The sequence below is a fragment of the Mycteria americana genome, unplaced genomic scaffold (assembly GCF_035582795.1).
Source record: "Mycteria americana isolate JAX WOST 10 ecotype Jacksonville Zoo and Gardens unplaced genomic scaffold, USCA_MyAme_1.0 Scaffold_192, whole genome shotgun sequence".
Classification (NCBI taxonomy): Eukaryota; Metazoa; Chordata; class Aves; order Ciconiiformes; family Ciconiidae; genus Mycteria; species Mycteria americana.
The window spans coordinates 1-12,853 of record NW_027445532.1 but is presented as its reverse complement, the minus strand read 5'-3'; the positions used below and the strand labels follow the sequence as shown (position 1 = coordinate 12,853).

The 12,853-nt window shown below is 62.6% G+C and overlaps 2 protein-coding genes across 2 annotated transcripts in view; both read left to right on the top strand.

Moving 5' to 3' along the window:
- ATP2A1 (ATPase sarcoplasmic/endoplasmic reticulum Ca2+ transporting 1) overlaps nucleotides 1–9,522 on the top strand; it is a 42,098-nt gene extending 32,576 nt beyond the window's left edge. The window contains 5 exon segments of the mRNA XM_075489549.1: nucleotides 3,875–3,960; nucleotides 4,647–4,780; nucleotides 6,228–6,345; nucleotides 7,172–7,289; nucleotides 9,379–9,522. Of these exon segments, the coding sequence (XP_075345664.1) occupies nucleotides 3,875–3,960; nucleotides 4,647–4,780; nucleotides 6,228–6,345; nucleotides 7,172–7,289; nucleotides 9,379–9,413 (491 nt within the window). The 3' untranslated portion in view covers nucleotides 9,414–9,522.
- Nucleotides 9,523–9,530: 8 nt separating this feature from the next.
- On the top strand, nucleotides 9,531–12,466 carry QPRT (quinolinate phosphoribosyltransferase; the record flags this gene model as incomplete). Its single annotated transcript, XM_075489548.1, is given in 4 exon segments — nucleotides 9,531–9,626; nucleotides 9,933–10,062; nucleotides 11,900–12,375; nucleotides 12,377–12,466. Coding segments are annotated over 4 exon segments (792 nt in total), but the record flags the coding sequence as incomplete, so codon positions are not given.
- Between the last annotated feature and the right edge of the window lie 387 nt (nucleotides 12,467–12,853).

Sequence of the window (12,853 nt, the reverse complement as noted above, 5' to 3'; positions counted from 1 at the left end):
GTAGGCCTCCATGGTGGCTCCTTGTAGACCTTCATGATGGTGGCTCCTTGTAGTCCTCCATGGTGGCTCCTTGTATGGTGGCTCCTCTTAGAACTTCATGATGGTGGCTCCTTGGAGGTCTCCGTGGTGGCTCCTTCTAGACCTTCATGATGGTTCCTTGTAGACCTTCATGATGGTGGCACCTTGGAGGCCTCCATGGTGGCCACTTGTACGGTGGCTCCTCGTAGACCTTCATGATGGTGGCTCCTTGGAGGCCTCCGTGGTGGTTCCTTGTTTGGTGGCTCCTCTTAGAACTTCATGATGGTGGCTCCTTGGAGGACTCTGTGGTGGCTGCTTGTATGGTGGCTCCTCTTAGACCTTCATGGTGGTGGCTCCTTGGAAGCCTCCATGGTGGCTCCTTGTAGACGTTCACGATGGTGGCTCCTTGGAGGCCTCCGTGGTGGCTCCTTGTATGGTGGCTCCTCTTAGAACTTCATGATGGTGGCTCCTCGTAGGCCTCTGTGGTGGTGGCTTCTTCTATGGTGGCTCCTTGTAGACCTCCATGGTGGTGGCTCCTTGTAGACCTCCATGACGGTTCCTTGTAGACCTTCATGATGGTGGCTCCTCATAGGCCTCCATGGTGGCGCCTTGTATGGTGGCTCCTCTTAGACCTTCATGATGGTGGCTCCTTGGAGGTCTCCGTGGTGGCTCCTTCTAGACCTTCATGATGGTTCCTTGTAGACCTTCATGATGGTGGCACCTTGGAGGCCTCCATGGTGGCCACTTGTACGGTGGCTCCTCGTAGACCTTCATGATGGTGGCTCCTTGTAGGCCTCCGTGGTGGCTCCTTCTATGGTGGCTCCTTGTAGACGTTCATGATGGTGGCACCTTGGAGGCCTCCGTGGTGGCTCCTTGTATGGTGGCTCCTCGTAGACCTCCATGATGGTGGCTCCTTGTAGGCCTCCGTGGTGGCTCCTTGTATGGTGGCCCCTTGTAGACCTCCATGATGGTTCCTTGTAGACCTCCATGATGGTTCCTTGTAGACCTTCATGATGGTGGCTCCTTGTAGGCCTCCGTGGTGGCTCCTTCTATGGTGGCTCCTCTTAGACCTTCATGATGGTGGCTCCTTGGAAGCCTCCATGGTGGCTCCTTGTAGACCTTCATGATGGTGGCTCCTCGTAGGCCTCCGTGGTGGCTCCTTGTATGGTGGCTCCTTGTAGACCTCTGTGGTGGCCCCTTGCAAATCTTCGTGATGGTGGGCCCTTGTAGACCTTCATGATGGTGGCCGCTTGTAGACCTCCATGATGCTCCCTTGTAGACCTTCATGATGGTGGCCCCTTGTAGACCTCCATGGTGGCTCCTTGTATGGTGGCTCCTTCTAGGCCTCCATGGTGGCTCCTTGTATGGTGGCTCCTCGTAGGTCTCTGTGGTGGCCCCTTGTAGACCTCCGTGATGCTCCCTTGTAGATCTTCATGATGGTGGCCCCTTGTAGACCTTCATGATGGTGGCGCATTGTAGACCTCCATGATGCTCCCTTGAAGACCTCCATGGTGGTGGCTGCTTGTAGACCTCCATGATGCTCCCTTGTAGACCTTCATGATGGTGGCCCCTTGTATGGTGGCCTCTTGTAGACCTCCATGGTGGTGGCCACTTGTAGACCTCCATGATGCTGCCTTGTAGACCTTCATGATGGTGGCTCCTTGTAGACCTCCATGGTGGCTCCTTGTATGGTGGCTCCTTGTAGACCTTCATGATGGTGGCACCTTGTAGGCCTCCGTGGTGGCCCCTTGTAGGTCTCCATGGTGGCTCCTTGTATGGTGGCCCCTTTTAGACCTTCATGGTGTCCCCTTTGTAGACCTTCATGGTGTCCCTTTGTAGACCTTCATGGTGGCCCCTTGTAGACCTCCATGATGTTCCCTTGTAGACCTTCATGATGGTGGCCCCTTGTAGACCTCCATGATGGTGGCCCCTTGTAGACCTCCATGGTGGCTCCTTGTATGGTGGCCTCTTGTAGACCTCTGTGGTGGCCCCTTGCAGACCTCCATGATGCTCCCTTGTAGACCTCCATGGTGGCCCCTTGTAGACCTCCATGGTGGCCCCTTGTAGACCTCTATGTTGGCTCCTTGTATGGTGGATCCTTGTAGGCCTCTGTGGTGGCCCCTTGTAGACCTCCATGATGCTCCCTTGTAGATCTTCATGATGGTGGCCCCTTGAAGACCTCCATGGTGGTGGCCCCTTGAAGACCTCCATGGTGGTGGCCCCTTGTAGACCTCCATGATGCTCCCTTGTAGACCTTCATGATGGTGGCTCCTTGTAGACTTCCATGGTGGTGGCCCCTTGTAGACTTCCATGGAGACCCCTTGTAGACCTCCATGATGGTGGCACCTTGTAGACCTCCACTATGGTTCCTTGTAGGCCCTCATGATGGTGGCACCTTGTAGACCTCCATGGTGGTGGCACCTTGTAGACCTCCACTATGGTTCCTTGTAGGCCCTCATGATGGTGGCACCTTGTAGACCTCCATGGTGGTGGCCCCTTGTATGCTGGCTCCTTGTAGACCTCCATGGTGCCACCTTGTAGGCCTCTATGGTGGCCCCTTGTAGACCTTTATGGTGGCCCCTTGTAGATGTCCACCATGGGCTCTGGTACACCCCCCGTGGTGGTGGTACCTTGTAGACATCTATGGTGGCCTCTTGTAGACCTCCGTGGTGGCCCCTTGTATGGTGGCCCCTTGTAGTCCGCCACGGTGCCACCTTGTAGACCTCCATGGTGGTGGCCCCTTGTAGACCTCCATGGTGGCCCCCTGTAGACCTCCACGGTGGCCGCTTGTAGAGCTCTATGGTGCCACCTGGTAGACTTCCATGATGGTGGCCCCTTGTAGACCTCCATGGTGGTGGTCCCTTGTATGGTGGCCCTTTGTAGACCTCGCAGTCCCACCTTGTAGACTTCCATAATGGTCCCCTGTAGACTTCCATGATGGTGGTCACTTGTAGACCTCCATGATGGTCTCTGGTAGACCCCCCCGTGGTGGTGGTTCCTTGTAGACATCTATGGTGGCCCCTTGTAGACTTCCATGGTGGCCACTTGTATGGTGGCTCCTTGTAGACCTCCACAATGGGCTCTGGTAGCCCCCCGTGGTGGTGGTACCTTGTAGACCTCCATGATGTTCCCTTGTACACCTTCACGATGGTGGCTCCTTGTAGACCTTCATGATGGTGGCTCCTTGTAGACCTTCATGATGGTGGCTCCTTGTAGACCTTCATGATGGTGGCCCCTTGTAGACCTTCATGATGGTGGTGCCTTGTAGACCTCCATGGTGGCCCCTTGTAGACCTCCATGGTGCCACCTTGTAGACCTTCATGATGGTGGCCCCTTGTAGACTTCCTTGATGATGGTCCCTTGTAGACCTCCATGGTGGTGGTCCCTTGTATGGTGACTCCTTGTAGACCTCCACGGTGGCTCATGTATGGTGGCTCCTTGTAGACCTCCATGATGCTCCTTTTTTAGACCTCCATGATGGTGGTCCCTTGTAGACCTCCATGGGGGTGGTCCCTTCTATGGTGGTCCCTCGTAGACCTCCATGATGGTTCCTTGTAGACCTTCATGATGGTTCCTTGTAGACTTTCATGATGGTGGTGCTTTGTAGACTTCCATGATGGTGGTCCCTTGTAGAGCTCCATGATGGTCCCTTGTAGACCTCCATGATGGTCCTTTGTAGACCTCCATGGTGGTAGCCCCCTTGTAGACCTTCATGGTGGTCCCTTGTATGGTGGCCTCTTGTAGACCTCCATGGTGCCACCTTGTTGGCCCCCATGCTGGTGGTCCCTTGTAGACCCCCATGGTGGTGGTCCCCCACCCCACCCCACCTCACCCCCCTCCCCCGCTATCTCCCCAGGGTACGTGGGGGCCGCCACCGTGGGCGCGGCGGCCTGGTGGTTCCTCTACGCTGAGGATGGTCCCAGTGTCACCTACCACCAGCTGGTGAGTGCTGGACCCCCCCCCCCGATGACAACCACGGGGTCCCCAAGGTGACCCCAGGGTCCCCGTGATCCCATGGTGGCCCCGAGGTCCTCGTGATGGACCTGCTGTCCCTATGGTGACCCTAAGGTCCCCGTGAAGGTCCCTGTGATGGCCCTGCCATCCCCGTGGTGGCCCCGAGGTCCTCGTGATGGCCCTGCCGTCCCCATGGTGACCTCGAGGTCTTCGTGATGGCCCTGCCATGCCCATGGTGACCTCAAGGTCCCTGTGATGGCCCTGCCATGCCCATGGTGACCTCAAGATCTTCATGATGGGCCTGCTGTCCCCATGGTGACCTCAAGGTCCCTGTGATGGCCCTGCCATGCCCATGGTGACCCCAAGGTCCTTGTGATGGCCCGGCCATCCCTGTGGTGACCCCAAGGTCCCCGTGAGGGTCCCCATGATGCTCCTGTCATCTCCGTGGTGATCCTGGAGTCCCCGTGATGACCCCGGCTTCTTCAGCACGACCCCAAGTTCCCCGTGGTGACCCCACCATCCCCCTCGTGACCCTGGGGTCCACGTCCTGACCTTCCTGGCCCCATCCCGACCTCACCGTCCCCATCCTGACCTCACCGTCGTCCTCGCCACCGGGGGGTCCCCACCACGGCGACGTCCCCAGGGCGGTGACGTCCCCGCCGATGTCCCCGCAGACCCACTTCATGCAGTGCACGGAGCACAACGCGGAGTTCGAGGGCCTGGACTGCGACATCTTCGAGTCGCCGGTGCCCATGACCATGGCCCTCTCCGTCCTGGTCACCATCGAGATGTGCAACGCCCTCAACAGGTACGGGGTGGTCTTCTTCACCGCCATCACCACCGCCATCACCACCATCTTCACTACCACCACCCCACCACTACCACCACCTTCACCACCACCTTCACTACCACCACCACCTTCACCACCACCACCACCTTCACCACCACCCCCATCACCACCACCTTCACCACCTCCACCCCCATCACCACCACCTTCACCATCCCCATCACCACCACCACCACCTTCACCACCTCCACCCCCATCACCATCACCTTCACCACCCCCATCACCACCACCCCCATCACCCCCACCCCCACCCCCATCACCACTACCTTCACCATCACCACCTCCTTCACCACCACCTTCACCACCACCACCTTCACCACCCCCATCACCACCACCTTCACCACCCCCACCCCCATCACCACCACCTTCACCACCCCCATCACCACCACCTTCACCACCCCCATCACCACCTCCACCCCCATCACCACCACCTTCACCATCCCCATCACCACCTCCACCCCCATCACCACCACCTTCACCACCTCCACCCCCATCACCACCACCCCCATCACCCCCACCTTCACCATCACCACCACCATCACCACCTCCACCCCCATCACCACCACCTTCACCACCCCCACCCCCATCACCTTCACCACCCCCATCACCACCACCCCCATCACCCCCACCCCCACCCCCATCACCACTACCTTCACCATCACCACCTCCTTCACCACCACCTTCACCACCACCACCTTCACCACCCCCATCACCACCACCTTCACCACCACCACCCCCATCACCACCACCTTCACCACCCCCATCACCACCACCTTCACCACCACCATCACCACCTCCACCCCCATCACCACCACCTTCACCATCCCCATCACCACCACCATCACCACCACCTTCACCACCACCCCCATCACCCCCACCTTCACCACCACCATCACCACCACCTTCACCATCCCCATCACCACCACCATCACCACCACCTTCACCACCCCCATCACCACCACCCCCATCACCACCACCCCCATCACCACTACCTTCACCATCACCACCACCTTCACTGCCACCACTCCCTTCACCACCCCCATCACCACCTCCACCCCCATCACCACTCCCATCACCTCCACCACCTTCACCATCACCACCCCCATCACCACCACCCCCTTCACCACCACCTTCACCATCACCACCACCACCACCTTCACCATCCCCATCACCACCGCCTTCACCACCCCCATCACCACCACCACCACCATCACCCCCATCACCACCACCACCTTCACCATCACCACCACCTTCACTACCACCACCACCTTCACCACCCCCATCACCAGCACCCCCATCACCACCACCACCTCCACCACCACCCCCACCACCCCCACCGTCACCCCCACCACCCCCACCCCCCCACCACCTTGGAGTGTCCCCACCCCCACGTGCCGTCTCCCCCCAGCCTCTCTGAGAACCAGTCCCTGGTCCGCATGCCGCCTTGGGTCAACATCTGGCTGGTGGGCTCCATCTGCCTCTCCATGTCCCTCCACTTCGTCATCCTCTACATCGACCCGCTGCCGGTAGGGGCGTGGGGGGGCTGGGGCCCGTGGCCACGGGGGGGGTGGTGGCCATGGTGGGGGTGGTGGCTACAGGGAGGGTGGTGGCCACCTGAAGGGTGGTGGCCACGGTGGGGGTGGTGGCCACGGGGAGGTTGGTGGCCATGGTAGGGGTGGTGGCCATGGGGCTGGGGGCCGTGGTGGGGGTGGTGGCCATGGGGCTGGGGGCCGTGGTGGGGGTGGTGGCCATGGTGGGGGTGGTGGCCACGGGGGTGGTGGCCACAGGGAGGTTGGTGGCCATGGTGGGGGTGGTGGCCACGGGGGTGGTGGCTACAGGGAGGTTGGTGGCCACCTGGAGGGTGGTGGCCACAGTGGGGGTGGTGGCCACGGGGAGGTTGGTGGCCATGGTGGGGGTGGTGGCCATGGGGGTGGTGGCCACAGGGAGGTTGGTGGCCATGGTGGGGATGGTGGCCATGGGGCTGGGGGCCGTGGTGGGGCTGGTGGCCATGGGGAGGATGGTGGCCATGGGGGTGGTGGCCACAGGAGGTTGGTGGCCACAGGAGGTTGGTGGCCACGGGGAGGTTGGTGGCCATGGGGAGGTTGGTGGCCATGGTGGGGGTGGTGGCCATGGGGGTGATGGGCACAGGGAGGTTGGTGGCCATGGTGGAGGTGGTGGCTATGGGGGTGGTGGCTACGCAGAGGTTGGTGGCCACAGTGGGGGTGGCGGCCACGGGGAGGTTGGTGGCCATGGGGAGGTTGGCGGCCGTCGGGGTTGGTGGCCATGGGGCTGGTGGCCACGGGGGCTCTGGAAGGGGGCTGGGGGCCCGGCTCATCCTGTGTCCCCCCCCAGATGATCTTCAAGCTGACGCCCCTGGACCTGACGCACTGGCTGATGGTGCTGAAGATCTCCTTCCCCGTCATCCTGCTGGACGAGGCCCTCAAGTTCGTCGCCAGGAACTACCTGGAGGGTGAGGGGGGACACGCCCCGCCACGCCCCGCGTCCCTGGTCCCTCCATGGTCCCTCCATCTCCCCATGGTTCCTCTATGGTTCCTCCATGGTTTCCCCATCTCCCCATGGTTCCTCCATGGTTCCTCCATGGTTCCTCCATGGTTCCTCCATCTCCCCATGGTTCCTCCATGGTTCCTCCATGGTTCCTCCATCTCCCCATGGTTCCTCTGTGGTTCCTCCATGGTTCCTCCATCTCCCCATGGTTCCCCCATCGTTCCTCCATCTCCCCATGGTTCCCCCATGGTTCCTCCATCTCCCCGTGGTCCTTCCATCCTCCATCGTCCTTCCGTGGTCCTTCCATCCTCCATGGTCCCTCCATGTCCCCATGGTCCCCTCCATTTCCCTCATGGTCCCTCCATCTCTCCATGGTCCCTTCATGGTCCCTCCATCCTCCATTGTCCTTCCATGGTCCCTCCATCTCCCCATCGTCCCTCCATGGTCCCTCCATCTTCCCATGGTCCCTCCATCATGGTCCCTCCATCTCCCCGTGGTCCCTCCATGGTCCCTCCCATCTCCCCATGGTCCCTCCATCTCCCCATGGTCCCTCCATCATGGTCCCTCCATCATGGTCCCTCCATCATGGTCCCTCCATGGTTCCTCCATCTCCCTGTGGTTCCTCCATGGTTCCTCCATCTCCCCATCGTCCCTCCATGGTCCCTCCATCCCTCCCGGTCCCTTCCCTGTCCCCTCCATCCCTCCCCATGTCCCCACCGTCTCCTCCACCATCTCCTGGTCACCTCCACCATCTCCTGGTCACCTCCACCATCTCCCTGTCCCCTCCCTGTCCCCTCCTCCATCTCTCACCGCCATCTTCTCCGTTCCTCCCCTCTCGTAGCGTAAACTCGTGTCCCCTCCATCGTCCTCGGGCCTGGCCACAGGTACCCCCCGCCTGTCACCCCCCGTGTCACCTTCATCCCCGTGTCACCTTCATTTCCATGTCACCTTCATCTCCATGTCACCTTCGTCCCCGTGTCACCTTCATCCCCATGTCACCTTCATCTCCATGTCACCTTCGTCCCCATGTCACCTTCGTCCCCGTGTCACCTTCATCTCCGTGTCACCTTCGTCCCCATGTCACCTTCGTCCCCATGTCACCTTCGTCCCCGTGTCACCTTCATCTCCGTGTCACCTTCGTCCCCGTGTCACCTTCATCTCCATGTCACCTTCATCTCCATGTCACCTTCGTCCCCGTGTCACCTTCATCTCCATGTCACCTTCATCTCCATGTCACCTTCGTCCCCGTGTCACCTTCGTCCCCGTGTCACCTTCGTCCCCGTGTCACCTTCATCTCCATGTCACCTTCATCTCCATGTCACCTTCATCCCCGTGTCACCTTCGTCCCTGTGTCCCCCTCACCTTCATGTGTCACCGTCACCCCCGCCATGTCCTTATCACCTCCTGTGTCCCCGTCACCCCACGGCTGTGTCACCGTCACCCCCACATGTCCCCGTCACCCCACGGCTGTGTCACCGTCACCCTTCGTGTCACCGTCACCCCACGGCTGTGTCACCCTCATCCCCATGTCACCGTCACCTTCATGTGTCCCCATCGCCCCATGGCCGTGTCCCCGTCACCTGCCACATTCCTGTCACCCCATGGCTGTGTCACCCTCATCCCCGTGTCACCGTCACCTTCACGTGTCCCCATCACCCCATGGCCGTGTCCCCATCGCCTGTCCCATGTCCCCGTCACCCTCGTGTCCCCGTCACCCCATGGCTGTGTCACCCTCATCCCCGTGTCACCGTCACCCTCCATGTCCCCATCACCCTATGGCTGTGTCACCGTCACCTTCACGTGTCCCCATCACCCCCCATGTCCCCATCGCCCCACGGCGATGTCACCCTCATCCCCGTGTCACCGTCACCCCTCGTGTCCCCATCACCCCCGTCCCCGTCCCCGTGTCCCCACCCCTGACATCACAGGGCGAGGACAGTGATGGGGTGGGGGGAGGGGGGGGAGGGCTGAGGTTGGGGGGCAGTGGGGGGTGGGGGGTGGGGTGACACATGACATCACATGATGTCACCATGTGTGTGTCCCCGCCCCCGCAGCCGACGCTGAGGACACCCGGAAGAAGCGGAAGTGACCCTGGGGTCCCCCCAGCACCGTGGGGCACCCCCTTGCCGTGGGGCAGCCCCCCAGCGCCGTGGGGCAGCCCCCTGCCGTGGGGCACCCCCTTGCTGTGGGGCAGCCCCCCAGCGCCATGGGTCACCCCCTGGCCGTGGGGCAGCCCCCCAGCGCCGTGGGGCACCCCCTTGCCGTGGGGCACCCCCTTGCCGTGGGGCAGCCCCCCAGCGCCGTGGGGCACCCCCCGGCGCCGCTTATTTATTGCCAATAAAGGGAAACCGCCCCTCCCCCCCACCCCACTCCCGCCTCGTTTTTGGGGGGACACGGGGGGGGGAGGGGGGATGGGGGGGGGCAGAAGGGGCGGGGCCACGAATTGGGCAGCCAATCACAGCAGGGGGTGGGGCCTGGGGGGAGGGGGTGGGGCTGGGCAGATGTACCCACACAGCCCCCCCCCAAGTGCCCTTGGGGTGACCCCCATTTCGGGGTGACCCCCATTTCGGGGTGCAGCTGCCCCATAGCTCCCCATTTTGGGGTCCAGCCCCTCTTGGGGCGGGGCTTAGAGGGGTCCCCGCCCCAGGGCGTGGCCATGGGGCTGACCCCACCCCCGGCCAAGACCACCCCGAGCCCCGATTCGGGGCTCAGTCGCCCCCCAACTCCCGGCTCCACAGGTCAGTGGGACCCCCAACCTCCCCCACCCCACCCCCCCCTGCCAGCCCCATGGCGCGGGGGTCCGGCCCCACTTGGGGGTCTGGGGGTGGGGGTGGGGATGGGAGACGTGGCCAATCGCGGCCGGACTTTGGACCCCGGGACTGGGGGGGGAGGGGAAGGTGGTGGCGGTGTGGGGAGGGGGAGGGGAAGGGGGTGTGGGGCAGGACAGGGGGGCTGGGGGGAGGATGTGGGGCAGGGATGGGCATAGGGGGTGTCTATGGGGCAGGACCTATACGTTGGGGGTAGGACCCCATTGCTTGGGTGTGTACTTGGGGGGCAAGACCCACACGTGGGGGGTGTCTATGGGGCAGGACCCATTGCTTGGGTGTGGCCATGGGGGTGGTCTATGGGGCAGGACCCACACGTGGGGGGTGTCTATGGGGCAGGAACCATTGCTTGGGTGTGGCCATGGGGGGGGTCTGTTTGTGGGGCAGGACCCACGCATGGAGGGTGTCTGTGGGGCAGAACCCATTGCTTGGGCGTGGCCATGGGGGTCTTGTCTGTGGGGCAGGACCCATACATTGGGGGTAGGACCCCCGTTGCTTGGGTGTGTACTTGGGGGGCAAGACCCACACGTGGGGGGTGTCTATGGGGCAGGACCCATTGCTTGGGCGTGGCCATGGGGGGCTTGTCTGTGGGGCAGAACCCACACATGGGGGGTGTCTATGGGGCAGGATGCATTCCTTGGGTGTGGCCATGGGGGGGCTTGTCTGTGGGGCAGGACCCATTGCTTGGGCGTAGCCAGGCGGGGGGCGGGGTGTCTGTCTATGGGGCAGGACCCACACATGGGGGGTGTCTATGGGGAAGGCAGGACCCCAGTGATCCCCCAGGGCACTGGTGCCGCTCTGGCCCCTCTTCCCAGCACTCTATGGTCCCTGTACAGCACTGGTGCCACTCTGGTACCTCTTCCTGGCACTCTATGGTCCCTTTATGGGCACCGGTGCCACTCTGGCCCCTCTTCCCAGCACTCTATGGTCCCTTTACGGCACTGGTGCCCCTCTGGCCCCTCTTCCCTGGTACTCTGTGGTCTCTTTATGCCACTGGTGCCACTCTGGTACCTCTTCCTGGCACTCTATGGTCCCTTTACGGCACTGGTGCCGCTCTGGTACCTCTTCCTGGCACTCTATGGTCCCTTTACGGCACTGGTGCCGCTCTGGTACCTCTTCCTGGCACTCTATAGCATCTCTTCCTGGCACTCTATGATCCCTTAGGGCACCGGTGCCACTCTGGCCCCTCTTCCCAGCACTCTATGCTCCCTATACGGCACCAGTGCCCCTCTGGCCCCTCTTCCCTGGTACTCTGTGGTCCCTTTATGGCACTGGCACCACTCTGGCCCCTCTTCCCAGCACTCTATGCTCCCTATACGGCACCAGTGCCCCTCTGGCCCCTCTTCCCTGGTACTCTGTGGTCTCTTTATGCCACTGGTGCCACTCTGGTACCTCTTCCTGGCACTCTGTGGTCCCTTTACGGCACTGGTGCCGCTCTGGTACCTCTTCCTGGCACTCTATAGCATCTCTTCCTGGCACTCTATGATCCCTTAGGGCACCGGTGCCCCTCTGGCCCCTCTTCCCTGGTACTCTATGCCCCCTTTATGGCACTGGCACCACTCTGGCCCCTCTTCCCAGCACTCTATGCTCCCTATACGGCACCAGTGCCCCTCTGGCCCCTCTTCCCTGGTACTCTGTGGTCCCTTTACGGCACTGGTGCCACGCTGGTACCTCTTCCCGGCACTCTATGATCCCTTAGGGGACCGGTGCCACTCTGGCCCCTCTTCCCACGGCTCTATGATCCCCACAGGCTCCATGGCCACCCCCACCCCGGATCTGTGGGCCCTGCTGCCGCCCTACAAGCTACGAGCTCTGGCCCAAGCCTGGTTGGAGGAGGACGCCCCAGCCCCCGACCCGGCCTCCTTGGCCGTGGGGCGCGCCCCACGGCGAGCCGAGCTGCTCTGCAAATCGGAGGGGGTGTTGGCGGGCGCCCCCTTCGCCGAAGCAGCTTGGGCCGAGACGGGGTGCCGGGTGACCTGGCTGGTGACCGACGGGTCCCCGTTGCCCCCCGGGAGGACGGTGGTGGCCGAGGTGGAGGGTCCCGCCGCCGGCTTGCTATTGGCCGAGAGGGTGGCGCTCAACTGCTTGGGGCGTTGCAGCGGGGTGGCCACGGCGGCCGCTCGGGCGGTGGCGGTGGCCAGGGCGGCCGGTTGGCCGGGGACGGTGGCCGGGACCCGGAAGACGACGCCCGGGTTTCGATTGGCTGAGAAATACGCCTTGGCCGTGGGGGGGGGCCGACCCCCATCGCTACGGTTTGGGGGGGCTCCTGCTGCTGAAGGACAATCACCTGCTGGCCGCCCGCGCCCCTCTGGAGCAGGTTTGGGGGGGGGGGGGGGCTGGGGGGGGGACCCCAATTTGGGGGCAGGGGTAGCCTCTTAACTGGGGGGGGCAGGGAGGGTGACCCCTGATTGGAGCAGGGGGGGGGCGGTTTGGGGGGTGCAGGACCCCATTTGGGGGGGGGGCAGTGGGGGGTGACCCCAGGATTGGGGGGTGCTGGGTGGGGGGGGACCCCATTTAGGGGGCAATGGGTGGGGGGGGGATGGGGGGGACCCTATTTGGGGGGTTCTGGTTGGGGGGGGACCCCTCAATTGGGGGGGTGCTGGGTGGGGACCCCAATTTGGGGGGGGAAGGGGGGGTAACCCCTGGCTTGGGAGGGGCTGGGGGGGGTAACCCCAATTGGGGGGGGGGGGGGGAGACCCCATTT